Source organism: Panicum hallii, chromosome 6, assembly GCF_002211085.1.
Source record: "Panicum hallii strain FIL2 chromosome 6, PHallii_v3.1, whole genome shotgun sequence".
Lineage (NCBI taxonomy): Eukaryota > Viridiplantae > Streptophyta > Magnoliopsida > Poales > Poaceae > Panicum > Panicum hallii.
In genome coordinates, this window is record NC_038047.1 from 40,384,175 (window position 1) to 40,401,818 (window position 17,644).

The 17,644-nt window shown below is 50.6% G+C and overlaps 2 protein-coding genes across 2 annotated transcripts; both read right to left on the reverse strand.

Annotated features, from left to right (window-relative positions):
- Positions 1-8,054: 8,054 nt before the first annotated feature.
- LOC112897352 (patatin-like protein 2) lies at positions 8,055-10,230 on the reverse strand. Its single transcript, XM_025965634.1, has 4 exons — positions 9,612-10,230; positions 9,339-9,516; positions 9,065-9,226; positions 8,055-8,785 (listed from the first exon to the last, which is right to left on the reverse strand). Exons 1-4 carry the CDS (start codon positions 10,016-10,018, stop codon positions 8,234-8,236), a joined length of 1,299 nt encoding a protein of 432 aa, XP_025821419.1. The 5' UTR covers positions 10,019-10,230; the 3' UTR covers positions 8,055-8,233.
- A 4,470-nt stretch (positions 10,231-14,700) lies between these two features.
- Positions 14,701-16,993, reverse strand: LOC112897303 (patatin-like protein 2). The gene is made up of 4 exons (XM_025965579.1): positions 16,363-16,993; positions 16,081-16,261; positions 15,816-15,977; positions 14,701-15,503 (listed from the first exon to the last, which is right to left on the reverse strand). The coding sequence occupies exons 1-4, from the start codon at positions 16,773-16,775 to the stop codon at positions 14,958-14,960; spliced, it is 1,302 nt and encodes a 433-aa protein (XP_025821364.1). The 5' UTR covers positions 16,776-16,993; the 3' UTR covers positions 14,701-14,957.
- Between the last annotated feature and the right edge of the window lie 651 nt (positions 16,994-17,644).

Consider the following 17,644-nt stretch of genomic DNA (forward strand, 5'->3'; position numbering starts at 1 on the left):
TTGGATCCTATACTAAGGTTAGCGCGTCACACAATCTTAGACGAGGTACAGCTCGCTCGCCACACAAAAAAACGCCACAGCTGCGGCGCTCGATTTGGCCGCCACACCCAAATCGCGCCACAGCTCGGTCTCCTCCCTCCTCCCGTCCGCGCCGCCTAGGTACTCCGCCGCCGGCGCCGCCCGCCCCCCCCCCCCCGGCCGGACCCCTCCCCCCCCCGGCGGAATGCCGCCGCCGCAGCAGGCACCGCCCGCACCCCCCACCCCCGCGGAAGGTCCGCCGCCGATAGAGCGAGCGGCCGCCCGCGCCCCCACCCCACCCCCCGGCGCCCCCCACCCCGCCGGGGCAGAGGCCGCCGCCCGCCGCGCCCCCCTCCCCCCACCCCCCCGACGGAAGGCCGCCGCCGGGCCACCGCCTGCCGCGCCCCCCTCGAGCGAGCGGGCAAGCAGCGGGGCGAGGGCGGCGTCGAGGGCGCGCAGCGCCGGGAGGCGGTGGCCCTGGAGGTCGAGGGCGATGGCGAGGTCGACCTCGGAGACGGCCGTGCGGGCGAGCGGGCCGGGGGGCTTGGGTGCCGCAGCGCGCGCGGGGGCGAGGAGCTGCACGCCCTGCGCGAAGTGCCGCCGCGACTGGGCCGCGGAGGAGCCGCTGCCGCCGGAGCGGCGCAGGCGGAGGGCGACACGGCGGGGGAGGGAGTGGAGCGCGATGAGCATGCCCGCGGCGAGGAGGAAGAGGAGGCACTGGACCACGGCCAAGTGCTAACGACGCTGCGCGGCAACGAACTAAACTGGAGTTGTGGCGAGTTGTGGCAGCAGTCCAAACGGCCACCACACTTTTTTCACGTACGCCTAACGTTATGGCAACGAACCAAACACAAGGCTAAATTGAGGCAGCTTAGGCACGCCACAGGTGTGGCAACCTGCTAACGTTAGGCTGTGGCGCCTTAGGCGTGATTCCAAACAGCCCCTAAGATTTGAAGCTTAGGTGGATGATGACTAGTTGCCGGTCTAGTGTAATACAACTATCGGAAAAAAAATCCAACCTGATGTATCCATTGATCCAGAATTTTAGGCTTAATATTGGGCTCATTCGGGCTAGGCCCTCCGATCCCGACCTGATCCAAGATTTGGCCCTGCTTGTGCTTGCAACCATGTAGTGTTAAGGGACCTGTACCACTATTAGAAGACTTAGCATTAGTAGCGGACATATGGCGTCTTTGGCATCGGTTGAGTTGACCGGTACCGCGCTCCTTGTACGTTACGCCATTCAAGAAAAATGAAACAAATATTACGAACCGTTGGGAGGTGTGCGCGAATTTTTCACAAGTCACACAAAATTTTCAAGCGTAAATATACGTGCGCGGCCTCGAGGATTCGAACCCACAACCTTCGGCCTCGCGTGTAGTTTCGTTACCATCTTACTTATACATCTCATGTAACTAAGGGAGTGTTTGGTTCTGGGAACTAAAGTTTAATCATTGTCACAACGAATTTTCGGATGCTACTTAGAAAGACTAAATATAAGATAATGATAAAACTAATTACCCAAATGGAGGCTAATTTGGAAACGAATCTATCAAGTCTAATTAATCCATCATTAGCACATATTTACTGTAGCACTATATTATCAAATCATGGACTAATTATGCTTAATGGATTCATTTCGCAAATTAGTCTTTATCTGTGCAATTAGTTTTATAATTAGTCTATGTTTAATACTCCTAATTAGTAATCAAATATTCGATGTGGTAGGGACTAAAGTTCAGTCCCTGGAACCAAACACCCCCTAAGTGGGAGATGCTTTGAAGTAATCCGTAGAGAACCATTTAGTACCAGTCAATAACACCATCCGGAACCATTTAGTACTAAATGGCTCGGCCATTTTAGTACCGGGTCAAAACACCAATCGGGTTGGTGTTGTAACCCAGTACTAAAATGACTTCAGGGGCTTTCAAATTTGGACCCGATACTAAAATGGCTCTGTGGCAACTTTAGTATAGGATCAAAAGCTAACCGGTGCTGTCGGTACATACAGATAGGGGTACCTCCTACTAGAGTATCCAGCCCGAGGGGTGTGAGGTTATCCGTAACCTCGCACTAAACTTCTGGGCGACAGGGCCCGGACCTCCCACCCCACCAGGGAGAGGGTCCGCTGCCGCCACGTGCCGCTGAGGAAGCGGCAGCTACACCAGCACCGCCACGTGTCCGGTGGATACTAGCCTTTTGCGAGAAGCCAGCCCAACTACCGCATTAAATATGGGTGGTTGGGGTGCGCGCACCCAAGACAGGGCATGGTCTGCCCTCTGACACGTTGGGCAGTTATGGGTGACAGCACGGTAAGCCCGCCAGTTACCAAGACGACGCGCGAGTTATCGAGGCGGTTAGCAGGACATTAGGACGTATGGTCACATCACAGCGCCGCGCACGTGGGCGTAGAGTTATTATGACCTGCTGCAGGAAGGCTACAATGTGTGCTGCTACAGTGCGCAAAGGCTACATCTCGGCAGGTCAGTATAGCCCCTTCACCTATCAGCGGGAGCTGACTCTACACCTGCAGCACGTTTCCCCCTACGCATATCAAGATGGCACAAGACCATATCAAGACGGAGGATACACACGGAGGCTGACGAGGAAGATCTCCGGATCTGAGGCATTTAAGACCCCAATGTGTACGTTATTTAATATATCGTTGGGTCCACCTGTCGGGGCCCGCTCAGTGTACGCGCTCCCCTTGAGCATATAAAAGGGGGAGCGCGTACGTTAGAATGCAGGTTCACACTCACGCAGGGTCACGAGTTCCTCCCCCAAGGTTACAAACAATACATCACACAGTGGATGTAGGGTATTACGCTTAGGCGGCCCAAACCACTCTAAACCCGTGTGTGCTACTCGTGTTCGTACGCTTCTAGATCGAGCATTCCTTGACTATCCCCAAACTCATCCTAAGCTAGGATTAGGCGGGTGCACTCCCCTAACTGGCGCGCCAAATCCTGCTGCTCCGAGAGCTGCCTGCCTCTGGCTCCTTCCCTCTGCCGGAGGGTGCTGGGGCTCCGTGGTTGGACTGGCCGGAGTTTGGATTGACGCGCCGAGGGCTGTCGGGTGAGGCGCCAGGGATCCAGATGCCGCGATTGGGGTCACCCCTCACCTGCCAGACCGCCAGGCCGCCATCGTCGAGGGTAGGCAGTGATGCCTGGATCGCTGTCCGCATCCTCTGGTCTTCACACAGAGCATTGATCCCTCTCGGGAGCACCAGCAGCTTCGGGGCGTACGCCTCGCCAGTCATCCCCCGGATCAGGACCTCCAGCTCCGCGTCGGACAGATCCATGCCGGCCCCGCGCTCAATTCTGCTGAAGTCGTTCACCCCGGTGAACATGCAGGCCATCCTAGATCGCTATTGCAGGGGAGCGATGCGGCGGCTCAGGAAGTCGCCCAGCACCATCATTGATGTAAGGCCGCCCCTCGCCAGAACCTTGACCCGGTCCAGTACTGGGTCAAGCTCTGCCGCTAGGGACGGCCTGGCTTTCCAGCTGTTGCGGTCAAGGAGGGGCCCTTGGGTCGGCAGCTCGAGACGGTCGTTGGCGTCGGTCATGGCGATGACCCAGTCCGTGCGCCAGTCCTCCCACTTGGCGCTAGAGAAGACGCTGATGTAGGAGCTGGACATCCCATGCCGCAGCTGGAAGTAGTAGGCGCAGATGGCGCACCTGCTCCTCCCAGACTCGACCAGGGCGTAGAAATGCTTGAAGATGGTGACGCAGGGGTGGACTCCCACGAACATCTCCATGAAGTGGACGAACACCGACACGAGGAGAATGGAGTGGGGGGTGAGATGCTGTAGCTGAAGCCTGAATTCCTCCATAAGCAAAACAAAGAAGAAGGAGATCGGAGGGGCTAGTCCGCAGGTGATATACGAGTTGAAGAGGACGAATTCCCCCGCGACCAGGTCGTCGAGGGAACTCGAACCTGCCCGGATCTTCCTGGCAAGTTCCGGCGTGGTCCAACCAAGGAGGCGGCGCACCAAGTCGAGCTTCTCTTGTCGCTGGAAGCGGCGAGGATGGCTGAGAGGAAATATGGTGGAAATTGCCGCAGATGCGAGGGAAAGGATCGTACGAAAGCAGGAAGGGAAAAAAGCACCGGGCGAAAAGAGCAAATCGCAAAGGTGCGAGAGAAGACGAAAGGGCGCAGTAGCGTCTGGAGAAGGCAAGTGCGAAAAGGTAGCCAATCCCTGCGGCACATGCCTTTAATAAGGTTGTTCCCCCTTTGAACTCCACGGCGACCAGGGGGAACCCGAAGAGTCGATCGCACCAAGCGCCTGCCTCTTACCCTGTGACCGGTGGGCCCGGGCCCGCCAGTCATAGGCATGGTCGCTGGAGGCGGGAAGAAAAGGTGGAATCTGAACCGCCAGTACAACGGGACGTGCGCGGATAAGACGGGAGCTGAACCATCAGGCGCGCTGAACGCGAGCAGTGGACGTCGCCTCGGAGATCTCGCCGGAGGAGAAAGTCCTTCTTTGCCCCTTCGCAATGGGAGCAACCAGTCCACCCAGCGCAACACAAGATTATGGCCCCACCTGCGGGTTCGTACCTCACCCGAGGTGGCCCCGGGGGTCTCTATCGGTACGTACAGACAGGGTACCTCCTACTAGAGTATCCAGCCTGAGAGGTGCGAGGATTAGGCGGGTGCATTCCGCCACCCGGCTGGAGAAATCCTCCGACAGGTACTAACAGCTCATTTTTCTGGTAGTATACATCCTCCTGGTCTAACTTCAGTTCTTAAACAAAACTCCCTCAATAGTTCAGATGTACTTAAGGATAAGATTTTACATCCATATAGCAATTAGTGTGCTTGAGGAAATGCTTCCCATCTTTCTTCCTAGGAGGTGATGATGAGTTCTTCAGTGAAAATACAGAAATGTACATTTTACTCAACTTAATGGAAAAATTGTTCAATTATGGAATTTTGCTCCTGTGGTTTGGGTGCTTTTGGGCTGTAATCATTGATATTCAACTTTTGAAACTTGCTAATAAAATTTAAGAATACAAAACTTTAACATAAACATACAGTTCTAAGGCTATATTATAGTTCTCCACACTAACTTTACCATTTACCTTCAACCTCCTCATTTTCTTTTATATGTACTCCCTGTGTCCTAGAATATAGTTATATTTAGATTTTTTTTTCCGGTTCAAATATGTTAAACTTTGACTATGGATAGTAAAATAATTATAAAGATTAATTACATAAAAATAATATTAACTGATTCATATATATGAAACCAACTATCATGTAACCTTATCTATTTAGAATTAATTATTTTTAAAAATATTATTATTTTTTATAAAATATTTAACTTTGAGCAAGTTTAAAAGTTGTTATATTCTAGGACGGAGGCAGTATACACGTCACAAGTAGTAGTCCAAAGTAAGAGCAATAATGCAATGAGAGCGCCATGTGTGTACTTAGGGTATATATATATGTAATAACACACAACACCAGCAGTCTCGCCCTCACGCTGGGGACCAAACATCTCACTGGAAGCTGGCTCGAGGGTACGTGCAACGACTGATTGCTCTTATTCCATGGCCCTTGCTGCATTGCCCCATGCATGCACTAAATAATAATTGGGACGCCAACGGTGTGCACGTCCTTGTTTAGCGGCGGTGCGTGGTAGGCCCTTCGATAGGACGTGGACATCCAATAAAAAATTGTGCACGTCACGCACGTAGCTCATGCATGTATACATGTTTCAGTCTAATAAGAACCTGTTTGGATGGGAGACTTAGTCACCCCTTTTAGTTTCCTTTTAGCCTCTAGGGATCCAAATACATAGACTAAAAGAGAGCCTAAAGGTAGTCCTTTAGTTCCCAAGAGGGTGACTAAAGGAGACTAAAGTGGCACTTTTACTCCTGCCCCTCTCCAACCATATACGAGATTTGCTTCTCTCTCTCCCGCCATAGGGGCAACATGAATTTTTACAGTTGGTTTAATGACCTTTAGTCTCTCCATCTAAATAAGATAGGGACTAAAGTTTAGTCCAGGAATTAAAGAGATCCAAACGGATCATAAACTTACATGTATCATCACCAAAAAATTAGTGTCGCTCCATAGTGCAGTGTGGCGCGATAGTTTTCTGGGGCAGTTAATAATGAAAGTGCTGCGTTTCAAACTGGGGGTAACGCCACGGATATCCAGCTGCCTGGGGTTCCACGAACCCCGGCAGCATGCAGGCTAGCTTCATTGTAGCTGGCTAGCTGCTCGTGCAAGTGTCTTGCTTGCCAAAGCAGCAGTATGATTGCGTCGGCCGGCCGGCCCGGCCGGCGGCACCACACACAGGTCCACAACCCTGCACGAGCAAGAGCGATCAACGCCAGAGGAGAATACAGATCGAATCCGTTCCGGCAGTATCAATATTTTAAATAATGGACTATAGGATTTAATAGCAGGATCCTCAAAACACTATTAACGCCGCTATAACGCGCTATTTTATACTGTGATGATCATAGCGGCAGCTCCGTGAAACCGCTGTAGCGCTGCTATAGCACCGCTATTTAAAATATTGGGCAGCATGCATGGCCGGTCCATACGCAGCTCACTCAGGCCGGCTGGGTCCGGACCGGATCAGGTCCCCCTCGTGGAAGCTATAACGATGGTTGCCACCACCTTTAGGTCGGGCTGCTTGATCGACCGACCATCAGTAAAGGTGGTCCTCGCAATTGTAGGGCGCACGGCCGCGCCATGGGCCATGCAACACACGGTGATCGGCGACCGGCCGATAGGATTTCACATCACATAATGAGCTTTTTTTTTAAGGGAGGCAAAAGCTTTGAAGCAAGTTAAGCAAGTTTTATTGGGAACAAAATGAAATTAAGTGTTGGTTCATCAGCTTTTAAGGGAGGAAAACTAGCCCAAAACCCTTAGAAAGGGGGGGGGGGGCGGTACAATTTCCCCAATCAAGACTCGGACGCTCAGTGTCTCTGTACAATGACCACAGCAGCTCAGACGACCACACACGAGTCATTTCACATGGCAAGTACGAAAAGGATGCCAAGACGTGGGGTTTCTGCCTTGACTGTGGTGCTGAAGACTGTTAATGATTGCTTTTGGTACACTCTGTGCCACATAATTAATATGCTGTTTTTATTTTAGAAAGAAAGAAAAAAAATCTAATTTACACCCTTAAACTATATATCATAAAAGTCCGATTCTCAACCTTTAACTACAAAACTGTATAACAGAGACCATCCAACTGTCAAAATCGGATAAATTTAGCCTTTTGATGGTTTTAAAGGTGGTTTTTTATTTTATGAACATTTAAAATATTCAAGTTTAAATTAAAAAAATTCATAAGTAATTTATTTTAAATCAGAAAAAATGTGAAACAGGTGCTAGTATTTTTCTAAAAATGCAACATATCTATTGGCAGTCTATTTGTCAGTTATTTGGATCCAATTTTTTTATGTTCCTAGTATTTTTTTGTTTGTATTTATGATACTATTTTGAATAAAAATAAGATGCAAATAGATATTTTTAGAAAAAAATAGTACTAGTTTTATATTTTTCTGATTTAAAATGAATTAGTTTTGATTTTTATATCTAACCAGAATTTTTTAATTTTTTAAAAAATATAAAACCATATTTGAAACCACCCAATGGGCCAAACTTTTCTGGTTTCGACAGTTGGATGTACCTTATTATCCAGTTTTATAATGGAATGTTAAAAATTGGACTTTTGTAGTTGAAGGTTAAAAATGCATGTGTAAAGCATATTCAAGAGACTCTTTATATATTTAGGAATAAAGATTTTGGTTAAAAATCACCCTTCAACAATCTCTTCAATTGGATATTTAAATATAGGTCTCCTCTATTTCGGATTTCTCGCTAGCCAAATATGGAAAGCGAAAATTATTCTCTAGACTACCAATAAGATATAGAAAAGCTGTTGAATAGTATAAAGATACATAAAATGATTTTTACTCAAGTGACTCTCTAAATGATGATTTAGAGAGTAGATTTTAGAAAGTCTCCTGAAAATGCTCTAACCGACACACTTTGTTTCTATTTATTTCCACGCACCGATACCATGCATGTTTTTTGTCATTCCATTCTTTAGAAAAAAAATATTATTTGATTACTTGAATAAATGAATGGATTACAGAGCATGCTTAGCCTCTCATGTATATTCTCTAGTTTCTACACAAGTATTTGGCAGACGAATCGAGTATCCCGGCCGGCTTATCCACGTTTACAGGGACAGGGTGCTGCTGCCCTTCCTCTTGAGCCTGGCCCGGCGCTCATCCACCAGCATCTTGGCGAAATGGATGAGCTCCTTCTCGTTGGTGCCCCTGCCGACGTCCGGCTCGTTCTTGCCGGTCTCCACGTTCACCTTGCACGCCGGCCTCTTCAGCAGCGCCCTGCCGACGCCGACGAGGCGGTCCAGGTTCTCCCTGGTGGCGACGTCGACGGACGAGGTGTCGCCCCTGAGCTCGTCGTCCTGGATCCGGAGGTAGCTCTTCTCGGAGCGCAGCGCCTGGAAGAGCACGGAGGCGTGGATGTCGACGAGGTCGGAGCTGGCCTGGCTGAAGCTGTCGATGATGGGCGTGGCGCCCTTGTTGTAGAGCCACCCCAGGATGCCCCACCTGCCGCACTGCACGGCGTCGAACTTCTCCTCGACCTTGGCGGAGCCGGTGCCCAGCGAGAGAACCATGAACCTGCCGTAGTCCGCCGGCTTGATCGGGAAGAAGTCCCGGTTGCCTAGCAGGATCTGCTTGCTCACGTCCGACATCGCCAGCAGCGTCTGCGGCAAAATTTGTGCACATTTCATCAGCTTCACGATTCAGACAAGTAATAAGCAGCTCATCAAGATCATTTTTTGTTTATTGTATGTACAGTTAAATTACTAATCAGTCTAGTCTCAACGGTCGATAGATGATCACTACTTGTGGTACAAGGGTACAACGCCGTGGATGACACTCCATTTACCACAGAGACAGCAGCACATTTGGCTCCAATTGTGCATGGTTTCGTGTGAACGTGTTCTTTTGTGTTGATACGTGGTCAGACGATGATGACTCACCGGATTGTTTGCGGCGACGCCTCCGTCGATGAGGTTGAAGGCCCGGGGCTTGCCGTCCTTGTCCTTGGTCTCGAACTGGTGCCCCGGGAGGTAGGTCGGCGCGGCGGAGGTGCTGATGCACACGTCGGAGAGCAGAGCGTCCTTGGAGACATCGTTCATGGCCTGCAGCCGTGAATAGCAGTCGCGTTAGAACCGAACGGCGCAGGACAAGATAAAAACAACATGCAGCAAGGACTGAATCAGTATAGATGTGTTTGTTTGTGGATGCACGCACTTCGTATTTGGAGAAGATGGTGGGCTGGAGGAGCTTGATGTCGAAGGTCGGGATGACGACGTTCCTGAGCGTCTGGCTGATCTTGGTGTCGCCGAGGAGCTCCCGGACGATGGAGCGGAGGTACTTGCCGTCGTACTTGGGGCCCGACATGTTCTTGAACAGGCCCAGAGGACCGCCGCTGCACGACGCACGCAACATGCATACACGAATCAGTATAGGAGGTTTGCTTCGTTTCGAGGCTGCAAGGCTTCGTTGGAATGGATGGATCCTCACCAGCGGGCCGGGAAGATCTTGGGGCAGTGCTCGAGGTAGAAGTCGTTGATTTCCTTGGCGGCGAAGAGCGGGCGGCCCTCCTTGTTGGGCGCCGTGAGCATGGCGGTCACCAGCCCGCCGGTGCTCGTCCCGGCGATGACGTCGAAGTAGTCCGCGATCCTCGCGTCCGGCCGCTCGTCCAGCTCCTGCAGCTTCTCCTCGAGGAAGGCGAGGATGGTGCCCGGGATGATCCCGCGCACGCCGCCCCCGTCGATGGTGAGCACGGTGACGATGTTCCCGAACGCCGGCGGCGGAGACATGGGCGTGGACAGCGTGGACGCGCCGCGGGTGAGCGCCCGCTCCGCCACCGGGTTCAGCGTCAGGCCGGACCCGCTGGCGCCGAGCCCCGCAGCGTACACCGGCGCCATGCCCACGGCCTCAATCACAAGCACAAGCACAACTCACAACCTTCCTCTAGCTCGAGCCCCGAGTACGTGCAGTGCCGCCGCGGTAAACAAAGACTCGATCGGGAGCTCGTTCGTTCGAGATCGAGGAGATCGATGGCTCGATGCTCTCGATCACTAGCTAGCTTTAGGCTTTACAAAAGGACCCGCTTGTCCGCTTGTCCCTGGCTGTTGCGCTTCGTGGTGCGTGTGCCGAAGGTCCATGCACGAGCGACCGATTTATAACCGGGGGAGAGAGGAAGGGCCGCTAAAGAACGGGACAACACGCAGCTACTAGTTTTTACCGGATCAAAAAAAAAAAACATGACGGATCCGTCGACCGCCGGTGCCATCGAAGTCGCGATCGTGCCCGTGTACTCGTGTGCACCCAGCGACGGAACTGCCGAACTGGAAAGGCACGGGCGAGAGTTTGACCGGATCAAGCAGCTGGAGCCGGGCCACGGACGAGCTAGCGAGAGCCAGGATCCCTGCCGCCGTCGCGGCGCGGCGACGATCTCCAGATCGATCGGGTCAAGGTCGCGCACGAGCGGAAACCCCTTGGAAGCAGTCCGGCCGGTTCCGTCCCCCTTCCGCACTCCAGTACTCCACCTCCGTTGGCCGTGGCAGCCCATCACCCCGCGCTGCCACTTGCCGCCCGGGCTCGCTGGCGGCTTGTCGCTTGCGAGGGCGCGCGCGCCGGCCGCCGCCATTGGCGGTCGAACTGGACGTATGCGGACGTAGTACAGCGTATCGGTGTGCCGAGCGGCGAGGAATTCCGCGCCGGGGAAAGCGGCGGGAAGCCCCGCTGAGAACGTAACGGGGAGGATCTCGAAATGTGTGTCTGGCGGTTACAGGATGGCTCGTATACCGTGTGCCCCAACAGTTTCTGAGGACAGGATCAAGCCGCTTGACTGACCTCCATCTCTGTCGGACTGTTCCGGTTTCGAGTTCTGACCGTTGAATTATCCACTGGTCGTAGCTATCTTCTGTTTTTTTTCTCAACCACTATACTGGACCAAGTAATTAACTGGAGAGGCCAACTCGAAGAAGAAAGGAGACCATGCATGGACACTGAAGTTCAAGTGTGTGATCACATGTGCACACACCTCAACTCAATCAAGTGTAAGAAAATGAAACCGATGTATCCACAGTACACTAGCTCAGACATGCATTTTTTCCTTTTCTTTTCTTTGAATTTTAATTTGCTTATTCTAGGAATGTGGTGGGGGGCTTCGTACTGAATTTGTAATCTTGTCCTTTTGCTCTAGTTTATGATCTCGTGCAGTTCGAAGAATATTCCACCGTATTTTGGCCACGCCAAAAATTCTATCCTGAGGGCACAACTTTCTTGCTAGAAACATAAAATAGCGTAAGATAAATTATAGATCAAACGAACAATTTTGAAACCGCCATGGATTATATTTTCAAATGGAGAGAGTAACATTTCTATCCACACCCACCACGTGAGTATTGAACGGGTTACTGCATGCAGGTAAAGAGCATTATGTTCACCGAGTCGTTCGTTACTGTTCTCGATGATTTTTTTTTTACAACGGAAGATTACCCCAAGCTCACGGTGGATTAACATAGGCCTCGGAAAAATTAATTATCTAACGTGCAGCTAACGATGTTCTCTGTTAACTATCAAATAATTTAATCGCGTCGCCAGTGGGGTATCAAATTCAATTCATCTATAGAGAAACTAAACATGGACGCGGGCAATATTAAACGTTGATTGGTGATAGCCAGTCAGATACGCATGGAGCTAGCTTTTCCTTCAGACCAAGATACATCATCCGTAGAATCTCTCTTAAAGTAGTATTTGTGCCAGGACTCCACACAGTTTCTGAGTTGAGAGAGCACATCTTTGACTTGTCTAGGCATCATATTTTTCTCCAGCGGAAAATTCTGACGTGACTTGTTAATTGTCACGATGTCATGTATATCACACTTCAAAAAATACGAATGGATCAATAGCTTCACCAACAAGACCAAGGTTTGCATACTCCATATATAATCAATATCGTGAACGTGATAGCTTGTATAAACTAATGATGAATGACGCCATCTTTGATAACTAGTTAGTGATGACTTGAATGTCTTTTTGATGTGTATGATGGCCATTAGGGAAATAACTTTTTACACTGCAACATTTTTGTTAATGGAGTGTAGTCTACTCTTAGTTTTGAGTGACAAATTTCATTAATTTGTGGATGCATGGTTTCCCAAGATATATTAACAATATAAATGACTGATGAACAAAGTATGACATTTGGTCGTGATTAGCGGTACTAGACCTAGTTAAGCAGCTTCCAGCTAAATCAAAACCAGCTCGGATCCTTATCCCAAAGACAAACTCTTACACGTCGACACAAAATATTGGCTCGGTGCGTTGGCGGCTGAGATTTCTTGTGGGCAAAGAGTACGGCCATGGATGTGTAAGTCTTGTCGTGTACTTCTGAATTTCTTGGAGCTTTGACCTGTAGTATTAATTGGACTGAACATTTGATAGGCACATGCATTAATTCACAAGTGAAACCTTGAGCTTCCTGATAAAGCTAATCCCAGCAAGGGGCTTCATATCGATGTTTCCAAGATAGCCAAATCAACAAGAAGAAAATAAAATAGTTTTTAAAATTGTCCTTCTTATGTATTTTCATATTATTGTTCCGTAAACTCCATATGACATTTAGTTTCATGACTCATCAAGATGAAATTGGTTCCTCTCTCTCCTAAATTTTTTGCAATATCACCAAATTAGCTGATGTGTCCCTCCACTCAAAAACCAAGCACATTGATGTACGCTACCATTTCCTAAGAGATCTTGCAGAAAAGGGAGACATAGAGCTTATCCATGTTGAAACCTAAAATCAGCTGGCCGATATCCTCACCAAGCCCTTGGACCAAGCAACATTTGCTCGTTTGCGGGGGATGCTTGGCGTGTGTTCTCCATTTTGAGCTGGATTTCACTGTTTCACTGTTCCATCTTAAGACAAAAGGTTAGGGTTTGCTTAATGGTGAGGAGCTAGGCTTAGAGAGTGATTACCCTTAGATTAGTGACTCTAATCTTAAGTGGGAAGGATGATGGCAGGTTCCTAGCCTCGGATCTTATAAGACCTTTGTTTCAATCTAATCATTCATGGCTAATCTTCTCGTTTTTCATTTTATGTGATTTTCGGAGCCCTTTTTTGAGTGATTGTTCGTTCTTCACTTTGCTACAATTTGGCTTGGATTTCTTGGTGCAATTTGGTGCTAGGAGATGTGCAAAATCATCTAGAGTGATCCTCCACTGAATCCACGCACGAGCACCTTGAATCTTGAGTTTTCCCGAAACCCTTCCTCTCTAGTGTTCTTGACCGAATTCGCAAAATTCATTGTGAAGTCTTATCTTTTTAAGGAGATCTTTTGGACAAAGACTCACCATGAACATGCAAAGCTCTGGTTAAAATTTCACGAAGATTGGACGCCATTTGATTGAGTTTTCTCTTTTCTTTGGATTTTCCTCCACCCAGGAAAAACTAGGAAGTTCTGAGTTTAAAACTCGGAACTTCTGGATTTTACCAAGTGGTTATTTGGGGAAATCTCTTGGGAGAAGACTCATGATGGCTAGGCGAACCTCTGGTTCAAATCTCATCAAGTTTGGACACTGTTTGCTATAGTTTTGCTATTTTTCTTGACGTAATTGTTGGCTGTCTGAACAACCCGAAAGTTTCGGATTTGAAACCGAGAAGTTCTGGATCTGAGTTCCGGTTTCGAACGTGGGAGTTCCAAATTGAGTTCCGATTTTACTCTGAAAAGTGTTAATTTTTCATCCCGGCTTGTCGTATTTACATCCGCTATCTCTAAAGTTTCCTAGTATTATTTGTAGGTCCAATAGCATCTTAAATGGCTATGTGGGCTTGACAATTCTAGAAGAGAGGTTCGTTAGGCGAATTTGGAACATAGACCTTATTCTCGTCGGTGAATTTTTTAAAGGCTCTCATTCATCCCCCTTCCCTCTAATCGGCCGTTTCCGTCCAGCAGTTCTTGCGGTCAATTACATCTTACTCTATTTCACGGTTGACGCTTAAACTTCAAGCCATGAGTCTAAGCCCTATCCAACAAATGCATGTATCCTCCCATAATGATTGTTATCTTTACCAATACGTACTCGTATGGGTTGTCGGCCTTCTCTTTTTCATGTCACCCGCTGCAATCACCCACTGCTGGATGCATTGTCCAGGCTCGTATCCCACTTCAACATTATTATGTTTTGTGACATCTTTAGTGTCAATGTTCTCCCATGCATCCTGCCATCAACCCATCCTCCATCGTTATAGAACGGGTAGCAGCTAGCATCTCTTAGTCAAAGCGGCTGCCATTATATTTTTTATATTCTATGTAAAATGTTTATTTGTGCTGCAACGTTTAACTCAAAATGCATGTAAATGCAATAAAGGCAGATGATTTATTACCTTTAACAATGGAATAGCTGGTTAATTGAGTTTGGGCTAATTCTTTATAATGGCAAAGACGGATAATTTAAAAAATGTAGAAATAATTATCAAAATAATTGAAAACAATAAATCATCGATTACTCACCACTATCATGAAAAGAAATCAATCCAAAATACCTCTACCTGATTGATAAAAATGAAGCTGACCATTATAAAAAAAATGAAGCTAAGTGGCGGCAAAGAAAAGTAACATGATTTTTTTTGCGGGCAGAAAAATAACATAACTTAATTAATGCATAATTAAGCTAGTTTATTGTTTATTACATGTACTCCGTATTACAGAGGCAGACACTTTGGATGTATAATTAAAGTCCCTACAAAGAACATGAATTAATGAATGAATTACAGAGCATGCTTAGGCTATCATGTATTCATGTTTATATTGCCTGCACAAATACTTTGACCTAGGTACCCCGGCCCATCCATGTTTACGGTGACGTGTAGCCTTTCTTCTGGAGCCTGGCCCGGCGCTCCTCCACCAGCATCTCGGCGAAACGGGTGAGCTCCTGCTCGTTGGTTCCCCTGCTCCCGTCTGGCTCGTTCTTGCCAGTCTCGACGTTCACCTTGCCCACCGGCTTCTTCAGCAGCGCGTTGCCGACGTCGACGAGGCGGTTCAGGTTCTCCTTGGTGGAGACGTCGACGGACGAGGTGTCGCCCTTGAGCTCGTCGTCCTGGATGCGGAGGTACCTGTCGTTGGAGCGCAGCGCCTGGAAGAGCACGGAGGCGTGGATGTCGACGAGGTCGGCGCTGGCCTGGCTGAAGCTGTCGATGATCGGCGTCGTGCCCTTCTTGTAGAGCCACCCCAGGAGCCCCCACTTGCTGGACTCCACGGCGTCGAACTTCTCCTCGACCTTGGCGGAGCCGGTGCCCAGCGACAGCACCATGAACTTGCCGTAGTCCGCCGGCTTGATGGGGAAGAAGTCCTTGTTGCCCAGGAGGATCTGCTTGCTCACGTGCGTCATCGCCAGCAGCGTCTGCAGATTGTCAAGTTTTGGTTCACACCATCAGCGTCACACTCCTAGAAAGTCAACAGCCATGCATATTTTTGGTTTGTTTCATTGTTTGTCTAAGAGCAAATTGAATAAGTCAGACTAGGTTCAAAGGCTGCTGATCCATGCATTTGTGGTGCAACAATGTGGACTTCACTGCACGATGACAACACGACCCATCTGCCCTGATTTAGGCTTGGTTTAATTTGGTGTGTAGCTAAGTGTTCTTTGTGTACGTCGATCTATATGCAGGTTGCTGCCATTAGCACATAGCATGGTCGTCAGCCGGCCACTCACCGGATTGTTTGCGGCGACGCCTCCGTCGATGAGGTTGAAGGCCCTGGGCTTGCCATCCTTGTCCTTGGTCTCGAACTGGTGGCCTGGGAGGTAGGTCGGCGCGGCGGAGGTGCTGATGCACACGTCCGACAGCAGAGCGTCCTTGGAGACATCGTTCATGGCCTGCATGCGTGAATAGCAGTCACGTTGTGAACTATTTTCTTCTTAATACAAAAATACGCAGCTTTCGTGTGTATTTTCGAAAAAAATTTGTCCGTGCTCGTACGTCGGATCTGGAGAAGACGGTTGGCTGGAGGAGCTTGATGTCGAAGGTGGGGATGACGATGTTCTGGAGCGCCTGGCTGACCTTGGTGTCGCCGAGGATCTCCCGGACGATGCCATGGAGGTACTTGCCGTCGTACTTGGGCCCCAGAACGACGCTCTTGATGAGACCCAGAGGGCCGCCCCTGCACGACGCGCACGGCACAGCAGTCAGATCAAACTGTTTCGCGCCTGGGCTGATCTTGTGTACGTCCACCATGCATGGCTGCAGAGCAATAGTCCTCACCGTTTGGCCGGGAAGATCTTGGGGCAGTGCTTGAGGTAGAAGTCGTTGATGTCCTTGGCGGCGAAGAGCGGGCGGCCCTCCTTGTTGGGCGCCGTGAGCATGGCGGTCACCAGCCCGCCGGTGCTCGTCCCGGCGATGACGTCGAAGTAGTCCGCGATCCTCGCGTCCGGCCCGTCCAGCTCCTGCAGCTTCGCCTCGAGGAAGGCGAGGATGGTGCCCGGGATGATCCCGCGCACGCCGCCGCCGTCGATGCTGAGCACGGTGACGATGCTCCCGTACGCCGGCGGCGGCGACCTGGGCGTGCCCAGCGCGGACGCGCCGCGGCTGAGCGCCCGCTGCGCCGCCGCCGGGTTCAGGGTGAGGCCGTCGGCGGACCCGTTGGTGCCGGGCTCCGCAGCGTGCACCGGCGCCATGACCACGGCCTCAAAGGCAGGCTAGCTAGCTCAAGTAGCAACCGGCAACCTGCTACCACCACCGACCTCCGATCTCGAGCCTCGAGAGCTAGTTGTACTAGGGCTAAACAAACACTTGTTGTGCGTGAGATGCCTTGGCAACCGGCGCCTTTCAGGCCCGTTCGTTCGCGCTTGTCCCTGGCTGTGTTGCGCTCTCTGTGGTTGGTCTCTGTGTCCGTGTGGAGCTGAGTGCATCCTGGGTTGACGCCCTCGAGCTGGTACTTATACTGCAGGGCAGGGTGGGAGAGAACGGAGCAACACGGTGTACTGCGTGATGGCGCCTCCCGATAAGAAATGGTCGCGCGCTCCTGCTGCGCCGTGCCCTGGCGATGGAACGGAACGGAGCTGATGGTACGGGCGGGCGGGTCAGTGGTTGAACGGGTCAGCGCGAAGGCAAGCAGAGTAGCAGCCGAGTCCGAGGCGCGAAGCACGCGGGCGGGCCCAGGGGACGAGGAGGACAATCCCGTCGCCGTCGCGGGGCCGCGGTAGGCCGGTGGGTCGGGACGATCGGATCGGGTCAAAAAGGTCGCACACGAATTTCTTAACCTGGGAGTCCGGCCCGGTTCCGCGCTTCCGCTTCGGCGGGATGGGCCGGAAACTTTTGCTTCCGCTTGCGACTGGCGAGTTTGGCGGGGGCGATTGGGCGCGGAGGCTGCCGCAGCCACGCTACCGCATGGTTGGCCGCACCGGTGGGTGGCGGTAGCCGCCGGCGCCTCGCCGGTATACACGGGTGGAGGTATGGGCGCGCCGAGCGGCGGCGACCGGTGAGAGAGGAAATCCACGCCGCGGAAGCGGCTGGAAGTCTCCTGGTGCCATGCTCCCTGCGGATG